The 18,857-nt window shown below is 52.0% G+C and overlaps 1 protein-coding gene and 1 long non-coding RNA gene across 4 annotated transcripts; both read left to right on the top strand.

Moving 5' to 3' along the window:
- The first annotated feature begins 258 nt into the window (after nt 1–258).
- On the top strand, nt 259–1,742 carry LOC132085358 (uncharacterized). The gene is made up of 3 exons (XR_009420202.1): nt 259–313; nt 414–553; nt 1,361–1,742. It is a non-coding gene; the product is annotated as an uncharacterized LOC132085358 (long non-coding RNA).
- Nucleotides 1,743–12,634: 10,892 nt separating this feature from the next.
- Nucleotides 12,635–18,516, top strand: OSR2 (odd-skipped related transciption factor 2). Of its 3 annotated transcripts, none has more exons than XM_059475973.1 (4): nt 12,635–12,901; nt 15,791–16,514; nt 17,169–17,268; nt 17,947–18,516. In XM_059475973.1, the coding sequence occupies exons 2-4, from the start codon at nt 15,862–15,864 to the stop codon at nt 18,127–18,129; spliced, it is 936 nt and encodes a 311-aa protein (XP_059331956.1). In that variant the 5' UTR covers nt 12,635–12,901; nt 15,791–15,861; the 3' UTR covers nt 18,130–18,516. The 3 variants fall into 3 exon arrangements, with proteins under 3 accessions (XP_059331956.1, XP_059331966.1, XP_059331946.1); XM_059475983.1 differs by having other exon boundaries at nt 12,635–12,905; nt 18,029–18,516; XM_059475963.1 differs by having other exon boundaries at nt 12,635–12,905.
- Nucleotides 18,517–18,857: the final 341 nt, after the last annotated feature.

The raw sequence follows: 18,857 nt of genomic DNA, 5'->3' as shown, positions 1-18,857 counted from the left end.
GCAAAATGTTGTATATTTTGCAAAGCTGGCTCTCTAATAGAAGGCAGTTAAAGCCCTCTGCACTGAAATCTGCCAAAGCTGATACTGCAATCACAAACATGTGTTGTTACACTTCTTGTGGCTCATCTCCACATGGTGCAGCTGTTGTGTTGGCTAAAGAAAATGCAGGCCCAAGGGAAACAAATTTAATTCAGCTGGGTTGATTTCCACTAAAAGAAGTGCTTTAAGGAGAACAGGTGTCTTACAGTAAGAGGGATTGTTTGAGAGGTTTTCCCCAAAGTTGCTTTGCTTCTAGAAAAGCTATTCTAAAGTGGTATGCCTGTGATAATAATCTTTTGCAGTCTAATTTTTAAATAATGCCCTTCAGAAATGCAATGGATTCCAGAAATTCTATTTTTGTTTGTCTGGCTCAGTCCTAGGACAGGAAAGCTACTACAGGACCTTATGCTGCTCATTAGGAGCTGGAGGAAGCCTCGTTGCTGTTCAGTTTCCTCAGCCTCAAGAAGGTTTGTTTAATCAACAAATGATTGTACCAGGCAGACCTGCAGCCCATGTAAGTCACTAGCTGACACCCCTAGAGCTGTGCCTGCTTAAACCTGTGTAACTATTGTTTTAAGTTTAATTTTTTACTAAATTCACTTGAATGTAGCTCCTTCCTAAATATGTTCCCATTTAGTCAAAATAAGTAAGCTAAGATACAGTATGTTCTCTAAGAAACCAGTATGAAGTATATGACTTCTTTTATTTTCCAGAAAGACATTTACCTTACACACTGTGATACCTCCTCTAGCTCCATCACGCTTTTCCAATTCTCTGCTGTGTCCTCTGGTTTAGCAGAATGGAAACAGGCTGAAGTCCAGCAGCCTTCACACTATGGGAAGTAGCACACCCCACAGCACTGAGGCGCTGGGGTCCCTGGGAGCTGGGAAAGTCTTTTCCCAGCAGGCTCTCAGGATGTCTGTCTGTCACTGCTGACTGAAGCAGCCCTTCAGACAGATACTGCAGCAGACAGCAGCTCTTTCTCTTCCTCTTGTCAGCTCTTTTTCCAAAATAAGGTTACTGCAGAAGGCAGTCTCTTGTTGTGTAGATGTCTTCACACTGCACTTTCCCCCTTTGGGACTGTTTTTTCTATCTCCTGCAAGTTCAGAACTCTTTCTCTTTGAGGCAACAGAATTCCAAATGGGGGATAATTTTTCCTCACACATCCCATTCCTACAGTGTTGGTTCTCCTATAAGATGTATAGGAGTCGCTTTCAGCTCTTCTTTCTCACATCTTAACTAAATAAATGTTATGACAAAATTCTGTCTTTATTTTTTAAAAGTTAAGCTTCTTAGCTTCTTCTTTGGTATTTATTGCCAGATATCGTGTCTTCAGAGTATCATATGCAGACCTTGGGCTGTTTTTTGGACTTTTTCTCGAATTTCTGGATTCAAGACCCAGTACTCCTCCTTTTGAATAATATTCAGAACTCAGCAAGGTCAGTAGCAAAATTCATTAAAACTTTGATTTCTATGTCTGCACATAAAGACCTGCAACAAATCTTGCATTTTTGCCAACCTCCATTTACAAAAGGGAAAGAAGTTTGTTCTGCCCTTGCTACTTTTCCTAGTGGGACTTGTGACAAAAGTCCAAAGTCACACTGGTGGAAGGAACTGCCATGGCCATGCCTGAATTCAAAAGCCAGTAGATGGATCACACCCTGCCAGTGAGGAGGAAAAAAGTATTTCAATTAACTAAATAAGGAGAAACAACAATGTAGTGAAATCTGCAGTTGCAGTGAAACCATTAAGGAGACACTCTTTACTATGTATATGTACAACCAGTATCCCAAACACTGGGGAAAAAAAATAAAACTATTACTTGTAGAGTAAGATGAATTGAACAAAGTGTCTGAGTGTCACTGAGAGAAGCTGCTTAAAGTAATATCTGAAGTTAAGATTAGCCTCTTACTTTCCATGGCGTTGGACTGTGTGTTTATCAGGGAAGTTTTATGTTTGAGGTTCAGGGAGAAGGTGATGGCCATGTCCTCTGAATGCTTTCAGATGACTGATTTTCAGAATGTTGCTGGCATTCTTCCAGCTGGAGGCCTGGCCATTAGATAAGCTTAACATTATGGTGGCCATTTGCAAAACAGATGAGAGCAGGAATAGCAAGAGGAAATGAGAAACCCAAGAAACCTACTGAAACTCCCTGAAAATAGTCTTAGCATTGGAAGGAAAAGTCTTAGATCCTTCCACTGAAAGAAAAACTATTAAGCATAAATTTTCAGCTGGTAAAAGTATAACCATACCCCAAGGGAGACAAAAACCCTGGCTGAAGCAATGCTACCACAAGTGCCGGCTTAAAGAAATCTAGGAAACCTTGCACTAGCTTCCTGTGTGAGAGTCTAGACAAAAGGTTTTAGATATTGCCAGATAGGATACATTTACTCCTGCTTTCGAGGGGGGGGGGAGGGGGGAGAGAGGGGTTTGTTTGGTTTTTATTTTTAATGGTGAAGCCCATAGCTCTGCTGGCTAAGAACCCTGTTTAAAAATTCCTCCTCTGCCAGTATTTAAAGTGTGTTAAATTGCACTGGAGCATTACACCAGCAGAAGATTTGACAGATATCATTTGGCAGATCCTGTCATGGCCATTCACATCACCCTTACAGCTGCCTCCTCCGTCCCTCCCTCTGCCAGAAATTACTGCTTCTGGAAGTGGCTTGGCAAAAGGATCATACCTGTACTTCGGCAATTCTTGTTCAGCCAGATGCTGTAATTCAAACTTGCAAGCAGAGATAGCTGAGGGCCATTCATTTTTGCTCTGCATTTAGTAGCTGAAGTCTCCTTTGCACTGGCATTTGGAAACATTGTTAGCAGTGATCCTTGGTTACCACATTTTCACTATCAAGCTTTCACATGGCAGTGGAACTTGATGTGGTGGAAACAGGAATGGGGCTCTCTCCACTGGTAATTTCCTGGCAGAGAGAAAATATTAAGTCATCTTTTTTTAATCAAAGAGCCTCACCTGAGTAAATATTCTAGCAATTCCAATTTTTTATTTTATTATCGTAGTCTGTTGCTCAAGCTGTGTTTTCTGACTGTGCAGCAATAATAGTGCTGTGAGCACATGAAGATTTTTCAAACTGGCATTGTATTCAGTTCCTCTTACATTTCCACACATAATCTGCATAACATTATTAAATCTTTCCTGTACATTATTTAGCCTCTGGGATCAAATGAAATCATACATAACTGGAACTCTTTGGACTTTGACAGATGTCCTCTGGCAGATTTTTTGCAGTGGTTTTTAAATTGTTACTGCTTTTAGCTATTTTCTTGGCCTTTTCCTGGAATTGGACACGTGTCAGCTGCTCTGGTGGAAAACACTAACTTCTTAGCTTTTAAATATGATAAAAGTGGGTTTGAGTTACTGTACCAGACTTTGAACTGGAGCAACTTGAAGCAAAGGTATGGTCCTTTTCACCAGCTCACCTGCAGGAAGAGTAGTGCTCCACAGAGGGCTGTCAAAAGGGTTGGGAAGGTAATGGGGAGAACTTGCTTGCAAACTGCTGGAGGAATATTTACAGCATCTTGTCTCTGGTCCTTTTTTCATGAGAGAGCACTGGAAGGATGGGTATTCTCCTAAAACAGTGAAGGTAATGAAAAAAAAAAACCAAAAAAACAAAACCCTGAACTTTTGCAGCTCTGTTTTGAAATAATACAGATTCTCCTGAAACTGATCTGCTTTGTGTGCTGTCTCCTACTGTGTGTTATGAAGTTACTCTAGGTAATACTGTACCTAGACACTGCACGGTTTCCTTTCATCTCTACACCTGCACAAGGCTTTTTATGTGTGGGAGAGCTTTTTCTACCTTGTTTATTTTGTAAGTAACCTCTTTGATAAAGAGAACCATAGACTTAGTATCTCTCCCTAAGTTACTATACTTTCTACAGATTTGAATCAAATAAAAATAGTCATCCCAAATCCATAATTTGTTTTTTAAGACCTCTGTATCAGCCATATAATACAGAAAAAAAAAATCCACACCACCACATTTTGATGAGTTCAGGCATTTTTGAACAACTGAGAATTTAAACCTGTGAATAAACTGAAGAATGTGTCACTGCATTCAAGAAGCATACTTTCACTTTAAGAAACCACAGCTGCAACAATAAGGTGGAAATTTGACACATACTGGGTTGGAGGTGGCAAGGATTAAAGGTATGGAATTAGAAAAGAAACCCTTATGCTGTTGAACAGAATATGGGACATAAATCAATGACTAACTTTGGCTAAGCTTTGCCTTATGGAGGTATGCAGCATTGCAGCTTCACAGTTATCAGTATTTGTCATCTTGAGTATCAGTACACATGCCAGATGCAAAAGAGGGGCCTAGAGAGAATATGGGGGATGAGGAAAAGAAAATTAATAGTTTCAGTGACAATGTACAGTATTTTGATGTGAAACAGAACTTCTGTAATATTTCAAGGAGCTTACATTCATATATATATGTATGTATGTATGTGTATATATATATGGACAAAAGCTGTTGGAAATAAGCCTTTGACTTCAAAATGTGCCTGATTAAAAAGAAAACTGATAAAAATTGAAACAAGAACAGCTGGAACTTTGATTGCAGTTATGCAAAAAAAAAAAGCAGTTATGCAAAAAAAAAAAGCAGTTATGCAAAAAAAAAAAGCAGTTATGCTTTCTTCTGGATGTTTATTTCTAGATCACTTTTGCAGCTGCTTTTATCTACTCCTTAGAAGTTCTTTTAGATTTGAGGAACCATTAGCTGTAAAAGTAAACATCAGCTCAAGTCTGGTTTTAGAGATTTTGAAACCATTGAGGGTGGAAAAGATAATGTGAGACTAGTGCTGAACTAGATCAGACTTAAGTGATCCTTTGAACAGCCTTTTAGCATCTCAGGCTCCACCTGTAATTCTAACAGAACATCCAGTATTTCCAATATTGTTCTTTATTAAGCAGTTAGGAATTTCCAAGCTCTAGGAATTAAAACGCTCTTTTCTGGAAGACTTAAATTCATGTCTCGCTGTCATTCAAAAGACAGAATTCTTTCAAAGTATGCCTCCCCTATCTAGGTAGAGAGATGGTCCTTAAAACTAGTTCTGCTGCCTTCCAGTATCTGTCATATATAAATATTATGCTTTGAATAAAACAGATCTGCAGTTTTGACTCCACTCTGTTTTGTTATTGTAGTTGTTTAAGAGTTCTTTAATAACTGTGGTTTTTATTTGCTTAAGAGATGCCTGTTTGGAGACTGGAGAAAGGTCAGGGTTAACCCTGCTTAACCTTAGCTAATGACCTGTATTGGTGGTCCCTTTTTTAGATCTCAGGAGTATCAGCAGTGATGCTGTGGCCACTGACTGACTTTCATGCCAGGTCCCACTGAAATAAACACACTGTTATACTTTCTTTATTCTTCTTCCAACAGAATTTTTTAACACACCATATTGGTCAAAGCCCTCTGGTAAGTCACTCAGACTTCTCTATTTTCAGATTTAAGATTTTAAGAATTCAAGCACAAGATCCATTTTGTTGAAAAATCCTTTCAGATGGCTTCATGAGCCTTTTCCTTGGACTATTCCTGGATTCAAAAAGTATTTTTTTCAGTTTCTACATTCAGCTTTCATTTCTCTGTCCTGAGCATTTCTGCTAATGATGGAGATTTCCTCATGTTTCTCCATAGGCATTCTCTGAAAGCCCCTAGTCTCGCAGATGCCATAGATCCTTGCTCCCATCACAGCCAGGAAGGCTATCATTCCAAAGCATTCCTTGGCCCAGGGTCTCTTCTGCTCCCTTCCACATAGCCACAGCCTCCCAAAAGAGCTGGGTGCTGTACCTTCACAGGCAGGTTCACAAACGCGCAGCCTCACGGCAGCAGTAAGATTCAAAAGCTCCTGGTTGCAGTGTGGCTGACAGTACCTCCTTTTCCTCTTCTCTGGAGCTGAAAATAACAGGCCTTGAGTCAGTTCTGTTTCTACTTCAATGTCATGTCCTTGGCTGTCAGCACTCCTCTGGTGCTAAAATAAGTTTTGGTGCTGAAATGAATGGGATTTATGTTTTTCTTGGAGACAATTCCCAAGGGGGAATTTGAAAGAATAGTATAACAAGTAATAATTTTCACCAGCCTAGCATGGGTGAGCAAGCTAAATAAATGAAAGTTAATGCAAACATAAATCCTGCAGTAGTTATTGATACTGTTTATGGGACAGACCATGCCATCTACTCTAGACTAAACAGGGAAAAAGGCCATTTGCAAGCTTCATCCTACCCTTCACCATTGCATCCAAGTCCCTCAAATGCTCCTGTGGGGTCTGTGAAAGGGAACTGAGGGGAGCAAGCAAAATGCCAGTCCTCCGGGCAGAGACCATCATGGGAACAGAAAACAAAAGTCCATGAGCAAAGAAGGTGGAAATCCACTGACACCAGCTCAGCTTGACAGGAAGGGAAGGAAAATGAGGTAGAGAGTATTCTTTACCAGAAAGTCTTCTGACTGGCCCGTGCCTATTTCAGTTCTATTCTTGAACTGATCTGTTCTTTTTCCCAGCTGTTTCTTTGACTGTACTCCAGAGTGATCTTGCCCTGAGTTTTCCCCACAGTGGCCATGGAGAGTTCATGGAGGAAAAGGACTCTTTTTCCCATGCCATAAGCTAAATGCAGTGCAACTCCTCTCCACTGCAAAATCTCTACAGTGTATCAATCAACATTGCATCCACAGGCTCTGTGTTGGTGCCACTGTCCTTTCACCCAACAGGATGATGCACACAGTGGTGCTGTGAGATGGCAGCAGAAGCTGAGAACACCAGCACTTAAGGCAAAAACAAGGTAGTCATACAGATATCAGTGCCAACAACTTAACTCATGGAAAAGGACATGAAAGCAGGCATGATGAAAATTCTTGCCTAGAACAGTAACTGCTTTTGGATTTTTTTATAAAACTTTTGTTCATTTGTTTATTTTATGAGGCAGTCTGAAAATAATATCCCTGATTAGGGAAATATTTAAAACAAGCAGGAAACCACACATTCAGCAGATGACCAGCATATAAAGACATTGAAGCACCTGCTTAGATACTTCCCTAGATAGCAATGATCTTAAGCATGTACTTAAATACTTTTTAGATCATACTGAGTAGAGAAGCAGAGTTATGTTCAGCCTTGGCAGTGTCTTTAAGTGCTTTCTAATACCTTACCCTGGTAAGCTTTCCCTCGATTTCCTTGTATTTCAGCAATTATCAATAACTTAACATTCAAACCCCCTGATTTTATTATGAACTTCAGGGTTTCATTAGTAAGGTTTGCATGGACATTGTAGAAGTGAATCTACCTGGGAATAACTGTTAGGTTTTTTTGTTATATGCATTATTTTCCTTTACTTTGAGTTAGATGCCACAAAAACTGGAAAAACACGGAGATTACTGCAGACATTGTGCACATCTGTAAGTGATGATTTGCATATGCTTGCACCATGCTTGTAATGGTCTGAAAATATCTGAAATGCTCTGTAGTATCCTGGTTTATAACATATCCTTCACCACAGTATACACATTGAGAATGCATGCTGAAAACAGGAAACCCGCATGTGGAGGGTAGGTAAAAGAGGATTATAGTACACATGCATTCAACAGAATAGTCCCAGTTTAAGGGTATCATGAGCATCAGGCTTGCATAAACAAATCAGTGTTTAACCCACAGATGTATCTAATGACCAGATGGATTCTGCATGTTTACAACTGGAAAAAACTCTCTGAGCTTTTCTATTGTTTGTTGACTTACACCCTATAATATTAATTTTATTTGTGAAACCAAGTTATTCACTGGGATATTGCAAGTTCTTAAAAGGAAATGGAGTTACTTAATGTATGCCACAGGAGAAGATGTATGGGTCTGTTCTCTGCTGCCTTGGAGTTTTCATGTCCTAGGTAAGTTACAAGGCATGCGACCAAATGTACAACTGCATTTCTCAAACCAATTTATGACTTTTATACAATAATTCTTTTAGATTTCCCCCCTAGCAGTTGGCTCAGAAATTGCAAACTTCACGATCCTTTCGGCCTGAGGCAGCTGCAGAACTTCTTGGGAGCCTGAACCCCCCCTTTAACTCAGCAGTGTAGTCTACAAACCCATGGCCGTGCAGCCGGCAGGCAGCCCTGAAGCCCTGCCGACCTTCACCTGCAGCTGTCCTTTGACACGTCTGCCAAGAGAGGTAAAATGCCACCTCCAGAGAGTAAGCAGAGCCTGTCAGCCTGGGGACCCTCTGCAGTGCCGAGGCTCGGCTGTGGGGGTGAGGTACGGAGCGATGGGAAAGGGCCCCTCGTGTGCGATGGGTGTCTGTGCCTCCGCAGCACGGCCCTGCTCAGTGTTTCTGTGCTGACGGCAGGAAAGACTTTAGCCAAAGGTTGCTTAAACCAAACCATAGCAAGGTACGGCATGTTGTATTTCTTTGTCTTGACATCTACTCACTTCAGACAGCACAAAAACCTCTCATTGCTGATGGCGGGGGAAGGAACATTTTAGGCTAGAAAAGTCCTTTTATCGAGGGCTCGGGACCCGCCGTCGGGGCAAGGCTGCAGCACCGCAGCTGGCGGCGTCCCCTCGGTCCCCGCGGCGCCGGCGGCCTCCGCGCCGTCCGCACCGCGCTACTGCACCGCGTCAGTGGCTGCGGCACAGCGCGCAAGTTCCGCGGGATGAGCGGCCCTCACGGTGAGCACACGGCAAGGGCGGACTCGGCCAAAGGCGGTTTGACGCTCCTCCGGTGCCTGACACCTTGAGCCCCGCGGTGTCCGACGTGGAGCCAGGAGATTCGGGAGCGGGGGGCCGGGACTCGGCAGTGGCCGGAGAACAAAAGCCCCCCGGTGCTCTGTGCTCCCCAGAGAGGGGAAGACGGGGAGGAGGCGCCCGTCGGGCTGCCCGCGGTGGCGATGCACGTCGGGGTGGAGAGCCGCGGTGCCGCGGTGAGGCGGCTGGGCCCGCTCCCCCAGGGGCAGCTCTGCGGCCGGGACTGCGGGCAGGCGCCGAGGGCGAGCGGGCGGCCGGGCTGGGGCGGCCGGGGAAGACGCGGGCGGTATCCAGCCCGCTGAGGTCGTTGGGTGCTTAATTACTTTCTCTTCCATGGAAATTAATCGCGGCGGTATTCTACGGGGATCTGAGTCCGAGAAGGAAAAAGGGGACGCCGAGCGGGAGTTGCAGCGGCGGTGTCCCCCGAAGCCTGCCAAGCGCCGCGTCCCCGGCCGCCTACGCCTGTTTGTCAAATCTTGGCATTTCCTGACTAGCTCATTAAAAACAAAACAGAATATCCCACCCAATAAATCGGAGCGAAGCCGGTGATGATTTAGTCACCAAGAAACACCAGCGGAATCCGATGACAGATAGACGGGCGGTCACTGTTTTCCTTAAAAAAAATAATTAAGTCCTCGGTGTGTAGCCTAGTGGTTCGCTGCATCGGCCTGTCTGTCGGCCGGCGGTAGCCCAGGGCTGAGCTCGGTCCGCGGCCGCCCTCGCTGCCCAGCGACCGCTGTGCCCTGCGCGCTCCGGCAGCGCTCCCTGAGCCAGAAGCCGTCGGGAGCCCTCGGGTCTCTTCCAAAGCAGGATGCGGCGGCTGCCTGCACTGAGGGCTGTGCTCTCGACCCCTTCCCTTGGCATAGCCGCTTGTCATGAGCCGGAGCCGTCCCGAGTACCCGCTGACCGCTCTCCCTCCGGCGCCGGCTGCGGGCGCACCCCTGACCCCCTCTGAAGACTCTGCCCCATTCATTTTCGCCGGGATGAGTTCCCAGCGACCGCGGCCCCCACTGCCGATAGCGCTCCGTGCGCGCATCCCGCACCGCGGCCGCGCACGGTGCCCCGCGGGAGGGCCCGACAAGCGCCGCTGCGGGGCCTCGCTACCGTCTCCCGGACGCATTTCTGTGCTCAGAAAGGGGCGAATGGTCAAGGTTTCCCCAAGCTTCACGGCCGCGGAGGAATTGCTTTAATCTCTTCCTCGCAGCAAGAGCAAACACTGCCTATCACCTTGCTCCCCTGGACGGAATCCAGCGCTCCGGATGAAATTTTTTTTTTGGGGGGGGGGGAATGGTGTGGGAAGAGAGAGCGGGTGGAGGCTGAGATAACCGCGGCGACGTCTGCACCGGCGGGGAGCGCAGATGGGAAAAGGAGGTGCGAGGTGAGCGCTCGGACCCCCGCGCATAGCGGTGCGGCCTCCGCGCTCCTCGGGGCCCCGCGGCCACCGTCTCTCGGGCGGTGCGGGGAGAGCCCCGCTCTGGGTCCGCCGGGACCCCGTCCCAATGTGCTGCGGCCGCCGGGACACCCACGGCGGGGCCGGGGCCGGGGCGGGCCGGGCCGGGCGGAGCGCAGGGCTCCGAGCTGACCTCCAGGCGGCGCTGCAGCACCGCGGGCCGCCGCCGGCGGGCACGGAGCGTCCCCGGGCGCGCCCCCGCACCGCCCGGCCGTGCCCGCGCCCGCGCAACGCGAGAAAAGTGCCTTGGGTACGGGAGGCGCTCGCCCCAGGTGGATGCGGAAAGGTGACAGGGGAGTGCTGGGCTCCTGCGGGACCCGGCGGCCCGTTCCCCGGCTAGTGCCACCGCCTCGACGGGTGTCGCTGCCGTGAAGCCCCCCGGCGTCCGAGCGACCCCGGGCTCCGCCTGGTGCGGAGCTGACGCGGCATTAGCTGTGGGCCTCGCGGGGGGATCTTGCCGCGCACCTGCCGGCCGGGCCGGGCGGAGTCGCGCCGGGGTCACAGGGTGCTCCCGGCCAGCACAGACGTGCGCGGTGGTGGGAGAGCGCGGCGTAGCCAAAAAGGTACCACGAGCGGCCGGGGAGCGAACAGCCCGGCCAGTGATGTCGCACCGCACCGTCTGCCTCCCGAGTCCCCTCCGCTTTGGGGCATTTTCGTTGCCTGGTCGGCTTGTGATTTGAGGAGGTCGTTGTTGTTTGGGGATTTTTTTAGATTCTGGTTTTGATTTTGAGTTGGTTGTTAAATATATTATTTTTTTTTCTTGTCCACAAGTGCGTCTTATTTCTACTTGCTGTAAAGTGCAAGAAATTATGGTTCTCCTGAAACAATTTCCCTTTGATCCTTGAGTCCGCGGGTGTTGCTCTTGGTATCCAGAAGCCAACAGTGTGGAGAAGAAATTGCGACTCTAAAGACCTCTTTTAACTTCGTTCTTGAAGCAGCCGGCCTCTTTCGAGAAAGCAAAACGACGGGATGCGGGTCCTGCCCCCGCATCCTGCCGGAGTCCCCCAGCCCAGCCGCAGCCGACGAGCCCTTGCCCTGTGCGGGCTCCCCGAGGCGGCCCGTACCCGCCTCATACCCGGACCGAGGAAATCAGTCCTTCTCCGCGAATTGTGAACTTCCGTATCCTCACTGGCCGGGAGAAGAAATACTATTTATTTGGGCTGTCTGGATTTAAAACATAGCATTTTCGAAGCAGAGATTTCTGAAAAGAAACGAAAAATAGCCCCGGCGGCCGGCGGCAGCCGTGAGCTGCAACGTGCGCCATCCTCGGCTGCGCTGCCCTGTGAGGGGACACGGCCAAAACTTCCTCTGCCCACTCTTATTCTCCTCTTTGATTAGTTTTTTTCTTACTGGACAACAAAAGGAAAAAAAAAATCCCCATGCAGCCGTAATTTATGTCCTCTTCTCTACCTCGGGCTTGAACTAACCTACATAGACCTTATCTTTGAAAATTTTTCAAAGCTATCCTTTCAGTGCCGTTTTCCCCGACATATTTTTGTCCTTTTCCAATTCTTGTTCCGGTTTCCAGTCCAGATTATACGATTAATTTCCCATACATGTGATTGAAATAACGCACATAACAAGATAATAGTACAGATAAAAATGTAACCCAAAGCCGACATGTGCAATCAGCCGCATTGCAACTGTCGACGAACGTGAATAGGGCTCCCTAATCGAGACATTTGAAGAGGGTTAGGGAGGCCCCATTTAGCAGTAAATTCCCTGGTAATAAATCGAAACTGCTTTCGAAACTATGTGTCTGTTCCAGGTAGGGATTGTGCGCTTAGTCACTGAGCATGGGGATGCCTCCGCAGAGCTTCTCTTCCCGAATCTGCCCTTAAGCGACTCAGTCGTAGTGAAAGGGCAGCGCCGAAACGCTGACCGTCCATAGGGCGACCCGACATGACGGCCACAAGCCCACTAGGGACTTGAACACTATCTGCACCCACTCTTGGCCACATAGGCACCCACAAAACCCCACACTCTAGGTTTGGGGGTGTTATTTTAGATATTTAAACCAGTCGGGCCGCCTATGTCACTCCAGCTGGGACACGACGGGCAGCCGAGATGGGCAACGAGGCGCAAGGAGCGCGCAAATACCCGCGGCCGGCAGTGGGACAGGGGGCGTCGAGCTGTTCTCGGAGGGAAAAGTCACCTTAGGTGACGCGGGGGGAGCGGGGGGCGTCCTGCCACTTTAAAGCCCAGTTGCTACCCAAACACAAGTAAACAGTGGGGCCGGCGGGGCGGGCCGGGGCCGGGGCCGCGGCCGGGGGCGGTCCCGTCCCGTCCCGTCGGGGCGGAGCGGCGCGGCCCCGAGCGCGGGGCTGTGCTCGCCGCGGGGTGGGCCGGCGGCGGCGGCGGGCGGGCGGGGACAGCGCTCCACGCCAGTCACCGCTGAAATGTGATGGACCGGGCAGGGGGCGGCTCAGACTCGCGCCGAGCCTCGCCGGGGTCGAAGGCGGGAGGCTGCGGGCGGGAGGCGGCGGTCTATGCCGGGGCCCCGGGACCGCCGCGGCCAGAGCTCCCAGCCGCCGCCCAGCCCTCCGCAACATGCCGGTCGCCGCCGGGCCACGGCCCCGCTGAGCGCCCCCGCTGTGGATCTAATGTCTCCGTGAAGGTGCCGCGGCCGCCGCTTCAGCTTTGCCCCGGGAGGAGCAGCAGGCTGCGGTAGGTGAGTGGCTCCGGGACCCGCCCTGCCCGCTGCCGTCGGCGGGAGCGGGGCGGCCGCCCCGGGAGCGGAGCTTGCGCTCAGCCGGCAGCGCGGGGCCGCCGCGTTTACTTTCAGTTCGCAGCTCCGCGGCGGCTTGGGGTGCGGGTGTGCCCCTCTCCACGCCGCGGGCGCGTTGGTGCGAGGCCAGGCGACGGCAGCCTCCCGGGATGCGCTCTCGATGTCCTCCACGCCAAACTCCTGGCAGGGAGCAGCCGGTCCGTGCATGGACTGCGAGCCAAGCCGCGGGTCGCACTGGAGAAACCTCGGCCGGGGGAAACACCTGGCTGCGCGGGCAGCGGCGGCCGCGGCTTCGGGTGAGGCCGTCGGGGAACGGAGGCGACCCGGTGCCCACCCTATTCCTGGGTAGGACGGCAGAGCCTTCGGGGACACAGTCCCGGCCCCGCCGCGGGAGAACGGGGAGCGCGGGCAGGACCAGCAGGTCGGCGGCAGGTAGAGAGGGTTGTCCTGGCACCGGGCTTAATTTAATTAAGCTCTCTGAATGGAAAGGGAAAAGGAAGTGCCAAGGTTTAAGTAACATCCGTTTTTGGTTGACTTTCAACCCCTCCGCCCCAACACACCTTTATATAAATGGCCTTAAAAATCACGTTCGAAGGCGCTTTCTATTCTTTTTTGATACGTTTAACTAAAGTTACTTCCAAATACAAATAGTAGCATATGTACCGCCATTCAGACAGAAGTGTGGTTTTAGAAGTTTCTACCTTAAAATGAGGATTTCATGTTCAGAATAGTTTTCTCAGGGTTGGTTCTTGGACACCAAAATGAGCGTGGTGCAGTGGCACCCCCATACGCAGCCACCAAACGCGGCTGTAACAGAGGGAGCTCTGCCCTACAGGAACACTGCTCCTACCTCGGTCATAGGTCCCAACCGGTGGCTCCGAAACCCAGCCTCAAACAACCGGGATGGAGCCGCCGGAGCAGCCAACGAAAAGTGATTTAATTGCTTCTGTTTCGGTTCCTCATGGAAAGCGAATAGGAACTCACACTACGACATCTTTAAAAATAAGCCTCTATATATAACCACCCCCCCCAACAATAAAACGAAAAGATGGCCATATATAATAGTATCGATAACTGTTCCCGGTGTCGATACAATCACAAACGAGGAAAACTGGGCAGCGGCGGAGGAAGCTCCGGAGAGCCACGACTCGAGGCAAACGAAAACAGGAGTAGGCAGCATTGCACTTCACACCCGAACTCCTTGCCACATTTTTTTTCCGCAGCCGGCCAATTGTGCTGTGCAGCAAACGTGGAGGGAAAGGTATTTTAGGAAAAAAAAAATCGAAAAGTGTCTTCGCAGGCGGAGTGCGCGCGGTGGCAGCGGAACGGCAGGAGCCGGGCGGCAGCGGCCCGGGAGGCAGGGACGCCGCTCACGGAGCGCGGCTCTGCGCTCGGAGAGTTTCCTTAATTTTTGTTGTTGTTTGGAAGGGGTAGGTTAGGGTTTTTGCGGGGGGAGGTTCTCGTGTTTATTTTGGAAAGTGCGCGTGACCAGACCCTCCACACAAATCCCTTGAGGTGCTGGGTCACCCTTGGCCCTACCTCTTGTTTACAGGCCCGGAGAGACCCCGGCGTTTGCTTTGGCCGCTTTCTTGGGTCGCGGCAGCCTCTCGGCTGCTGGAAGTGAACCCTCAACGAAAGCAAAAAAAAAAAGGAAACGGCAGGGGCTTGCCCCCCGCGCCAATGTACCCCTGCGCTGCGGGGGGGGGGGGGGGGGAAGCGTCGCCCCGGGTCCGCCGAAGGGACCCCCTTGCGACGGGAGCAGCGGGCCCGGCGGTTTCGGTTGAATGGGCTGAGTGAAACCCTCTGACAGTCACACATCGCTCATTAGCTCACGGCCCCGCCGCTCCGGCGAAGCTCCCGGCCGAGGGACGCCCGAGGGGGTGCGGGGGGTTCGGCCGCATGGCTCCGTCCCCCGGGGCTGCTCTCGCCCTTCTCGGCCCCGCGGCGCGGAGGGAGCGATTGCGGGGCAGCGCCGGGCCGGGCGGCCCTCGGCGGGCCGGGGAGGCCTCCGGGCCGGCCGCTCTTCTCGCCGCCGCTGGGATGGCTGCTGCGCGGGCGGCTGGGGAGGAGGTGTGCGTGCGGGGTAGGGGCTCCTTTTCTCTCCTTCGGTTATCTTGATAAATGAGTTGTTGTTGAAGGAAGAAAAATAAGCAACGGAGCTAGGACGAACGCGGGGTTTATTCCCCCCCGCTCCGCCCCCCGGGCCTGACTCGGCTCTCCGTGAACACCCTGTTCTATCCCGGGGAGGCCCCAGCCAGGAGGGGTCGGGGTCGGGGCCTCTGCGCCCGCAGGAGGCCGGGCGGAGGGTGGGAGCGACGCCGGGGGCCAGGTCGGCGCGGGGGCCAGGTCGGCGCGGGGGCCAGGAGGGAGGCGGCTCCGGGGTCCCCGCCGTGGGCGCTGCGGGGGAAGGTGGCTGGGCGACGGAAAGCGGAGAGGCTTCGTCCCCGGCTGCGTCTCCGTTCCGTCTGTATTTTCACACGACTCGTTTAATTTGAATTTGTGGCGCCCTCGGTTGGGTCGGCGCTGGGTTTTCTCCTTTTTGTTTTAATTTGGGGTGGTTGTTTTGGGAAAGCTGTTTTTATTTATTTATTTCCTACGCTGTAGCTTCACCGGTCGAAGCAAACGCGCCGTGGGTCGGTGTTGGCCACCGGTCCCGGCGGAGGACGGGAGCCTGTGCCGCGGCGGGGCACTGGGGCCGCGGAAAGGCAGCGCACCGGAGCCGTGCCTGGCCCTCCCTGGCTCCGCTGCTGCGCTCGCCTCGGCTAAGGAGCACCACGCTGCTCTTGGTAAAAGTCTCTCTCTCCTCCTTTCTCCTTCTTTCCTCCTAGGATTTTCTCCCGGTCTCGGAAGCCCAACAGAGACACCAGCTGCTCCGCCGGCTCGCACCCACCTCGGGAAGATGGGAAGCAAGGCTCTGCCAGCCCCCATCCCGCTGCACCCGTCCCTGCAACTCACTAACTACTCCTTCCTCCAGGCTGTGAACACCTTCCCCGCAGCTGTGGACCAGTTGCAAGGTCTGTACGGACTCAGCGCCGTGCAAACCATGCACATGAACCACTGGACATTGGGCTACCCCAATGTGCATGAAATCACCCGCTCTACCATCACGGAGATGGCGGCGCAGGGCCTGGTGGACTCCCGCTTCCCTTTCCCCGCGCTCCCCTTTGCCACGCAACTCTTCCACCCCAAGCAAGGGGCCATCGCCCACGTCCTCCCAACATTGCACAAGGACAGGCCCCGCTTTGACTTTGCCAACCTGGCCGTGGCCGCCACGCAGGAGGACCCCCCCAAGGTGGGGGAGCTCGCCAAGCTGAGTCCCGGACTGGCCTCGCCCCTGTCGGGCATCAGCAAGCTGTCCCCGGACAGGAAGCCTTCCCGCGGCCGCCTGCCCTCCAAGACGAAAAAGGAGTTCATTTGCAAGTTCTGCGGCAGGCACTTCACCAAGTCCTATAACCTCCTCATCCACGAGCGAACCCACACGGACGAGCGGCCTTACACCTGCGACATCTGCCACAAGGCTTTCCGGAGGCAGGACCACCTGCGGGACCACCGGTGAGGGACCACCACGACCGGGGTCGGGCCGTGGGCAGTCGGGGTGGGGTGAGCCGCTCGAGGGGGATGAGATTCAGCGGTTCCAGGAGCCACGGAAACAGCACAGGAAAAGCCCCCGGCTCAGATTCGGAGGCCACGGAGGGACCAGGGCAGCCGAAACCTGCGCTTTGTGTGGGAAGGGCACCCGCCTGAGGGAGAGCTAGAGGGGTTCACAGCCGGAGATGAAGATCCCGGGGCTTTTGTGCTTCTGAGCCATGACCCTGGGGGGTGCAGGAACAGGACGGGTCGCACGTGGGCGCTTCCCTGCTGATCCCTCACCCAGCTCCGCACGCTGCGGCCCGTGCTGAGAGACGCCCGCGGCCGCAGAGCTGAGAATCCTCTCCGCCTTCGGAGAAGAGCGGCTCGGGTCCGGCCGGCAGCCCAGATGCTGTCCCGGTCTGGCACCAGAGAGTGCAGTCACGCTTCGATACGAATTATTGCAAATGTTTTGAACCGGCCAAGAAGTTTAACCCTACACAGAATAGTAATGGGGAAAGGAAGGAAGAGGAGGGTGAGGGCGTCTGGAAAAGGGGGTCGAGTTTGGGGAAGCGGGGTCTGGGGTCGCGGGGCCCACGCGCCTCCGGCAGCGCTGCTCACCCACGGGTTGCCTTCCAGGTACATCCATTCCAAAGAGAAACCCTTCAAGTGCCAGGAGTGCGGGAAGGGCTTCTGCCAGTCCAGGACCCTGGCGGTCCACAAAACCCTACACATGCAGGTGAGCCCGCCCTTCCCAGGCCTCTCAACGCGTGTGCCGCCGGCGCTGTTCCGGCCCGGCCCGGCCCGGCTCGGCTTGGCTCGCCGCGGGGCAGGGGCGGTGGCCACTGGGGGAACAGGACTCTGGTGCGGAGGGGAGCGAGGGGGGACCGGCACTGGACGGCCCCGTGGGTCCGCGGGGGAACAGCGGCCCGTGATTACCTCCGCGGCCGCGGGAGACCCGCGGATAAACGGCGCCCTTGGGAGACGGGCTTAAGGACAGCGGGGACGCGGTTGGCAGCGGAGAGTGAGCCCCGGGTTCGGGTTTGTCCGCGCCGCTGCTTCGAGGCGTTTTTCGTTGAGGGCTGCAGCCCTGCCCTGGCGGCGGGATGCGGAGCGGTGCGGAGGGACAGCCGTGGCAGCCGGGCGGGCAGAGGGTGTCCTGGAGCGGGAGGGCGGCGGGGAGGCTGTTTTCCGTGTGCTCCAGGGGCGCGGAACATCACTACTCGAGAACTATAAAATAAGGCTTTTGGGGCAGGATAGGGAGAGGTGGGCGGCCGCCCGGCCGCACGGGGCTCCTGTCGTTGGTGTCCTCCCCCGATATCTCAAGTTGTGCGTTGCGGTGAGAAAAAGTGCAGTAATACGTTAAACAAGGTGGTTTGTGAAGGATTAATCCTTTGCTTGCTTCAAATCTGAACAGGAATCTCCACACAAATGCCCCACATGTGGAAGAACCTTTAATCAAAGAAGTAACCTGAAAACTCACCTTCTTACCCATACAGACATCAAGCCCTACAACTGCGAGCAGTGCGGCAAAGTGTTCAGGCGAAACTGTGATCTACGGCGGCACAGTCTAACTCACACCCCGCGGCAGGACTTCTAGAGCAGCCAGGGACCCGCGCCCGCTCCGGCAGCTCCAATTTGCCCACTTTACTCAAGGAGTGTATTGTAGGAACTCACAGACGCACACACACACACACACACGGAGACACGCACGCAGACTCGGGGCCAGGCTTTCCTACCACATGTCTGCGAAACTCGTTTAGAGAGTGCGGACTGCAGGATCGGGCCCCTCTCCAACCCAGACCCAAGCGTAAAGCTCATCTTGTAGATAATCGCGGCTCATTTTAGAGCTCTGTACAGAACGTGTTTTTTCTTTGTTTGTTTGTTTTGTATCGTGTCAGATGCACATCGATAACAAATCATGGAGGCAAAGTATCTCTTTAAAAAGTTATTTCAAAATAAATCTTTTTTTTTTTTTTTTCCCAAATACCTCCTGCCTTCTTGTATTATTCTCTGAGCATTTGGGCTTTTTTTTTCCTGCTGTGTCAATGCAATGGCAAAGCATATTGAATAAATTTCCTAGCCGGGTAATTGTACTGTCACAACAATTTTGGTGATCGCTTTTGTTTGGTCTGTTCCACTGTCGCTGTTGTGTTACCTATTGTTAAGTAAAATGAAAGTGCCTTATTTGAGAGTTTATAGCTCTATTACTTAATAGTATGAATGTCTAAATATTAACTTCTGTACCTTTTTTTCTAATTTTCCCGAACGATTTTTTTTAAAGAAGAAAAACAGAGAAATATTTGCAAATAAATAAATCTTAGGAAA

Source organism: Ammospiza nelsoni, chromosome 1, assembly GCF_027579445.1.
Source record: "Ammospiza nelsoni isolate bAmmNel1 chromosome 1, bAmmNel1.pri, whole genome shotgun sequence".
Taxonomy (NCBI): domain Eukaryota; kingdom Metazoa; phylum Chordata; class Aves; order Passeriformes; family Passerellidae; genus Ammospiza; species Ammospiza nelsoni.
The sequence above is the reverse complement of the archived record's forward strand: the minus strand, read 5'-3'. Positions and strand labels throughout refer to the sequence as shown.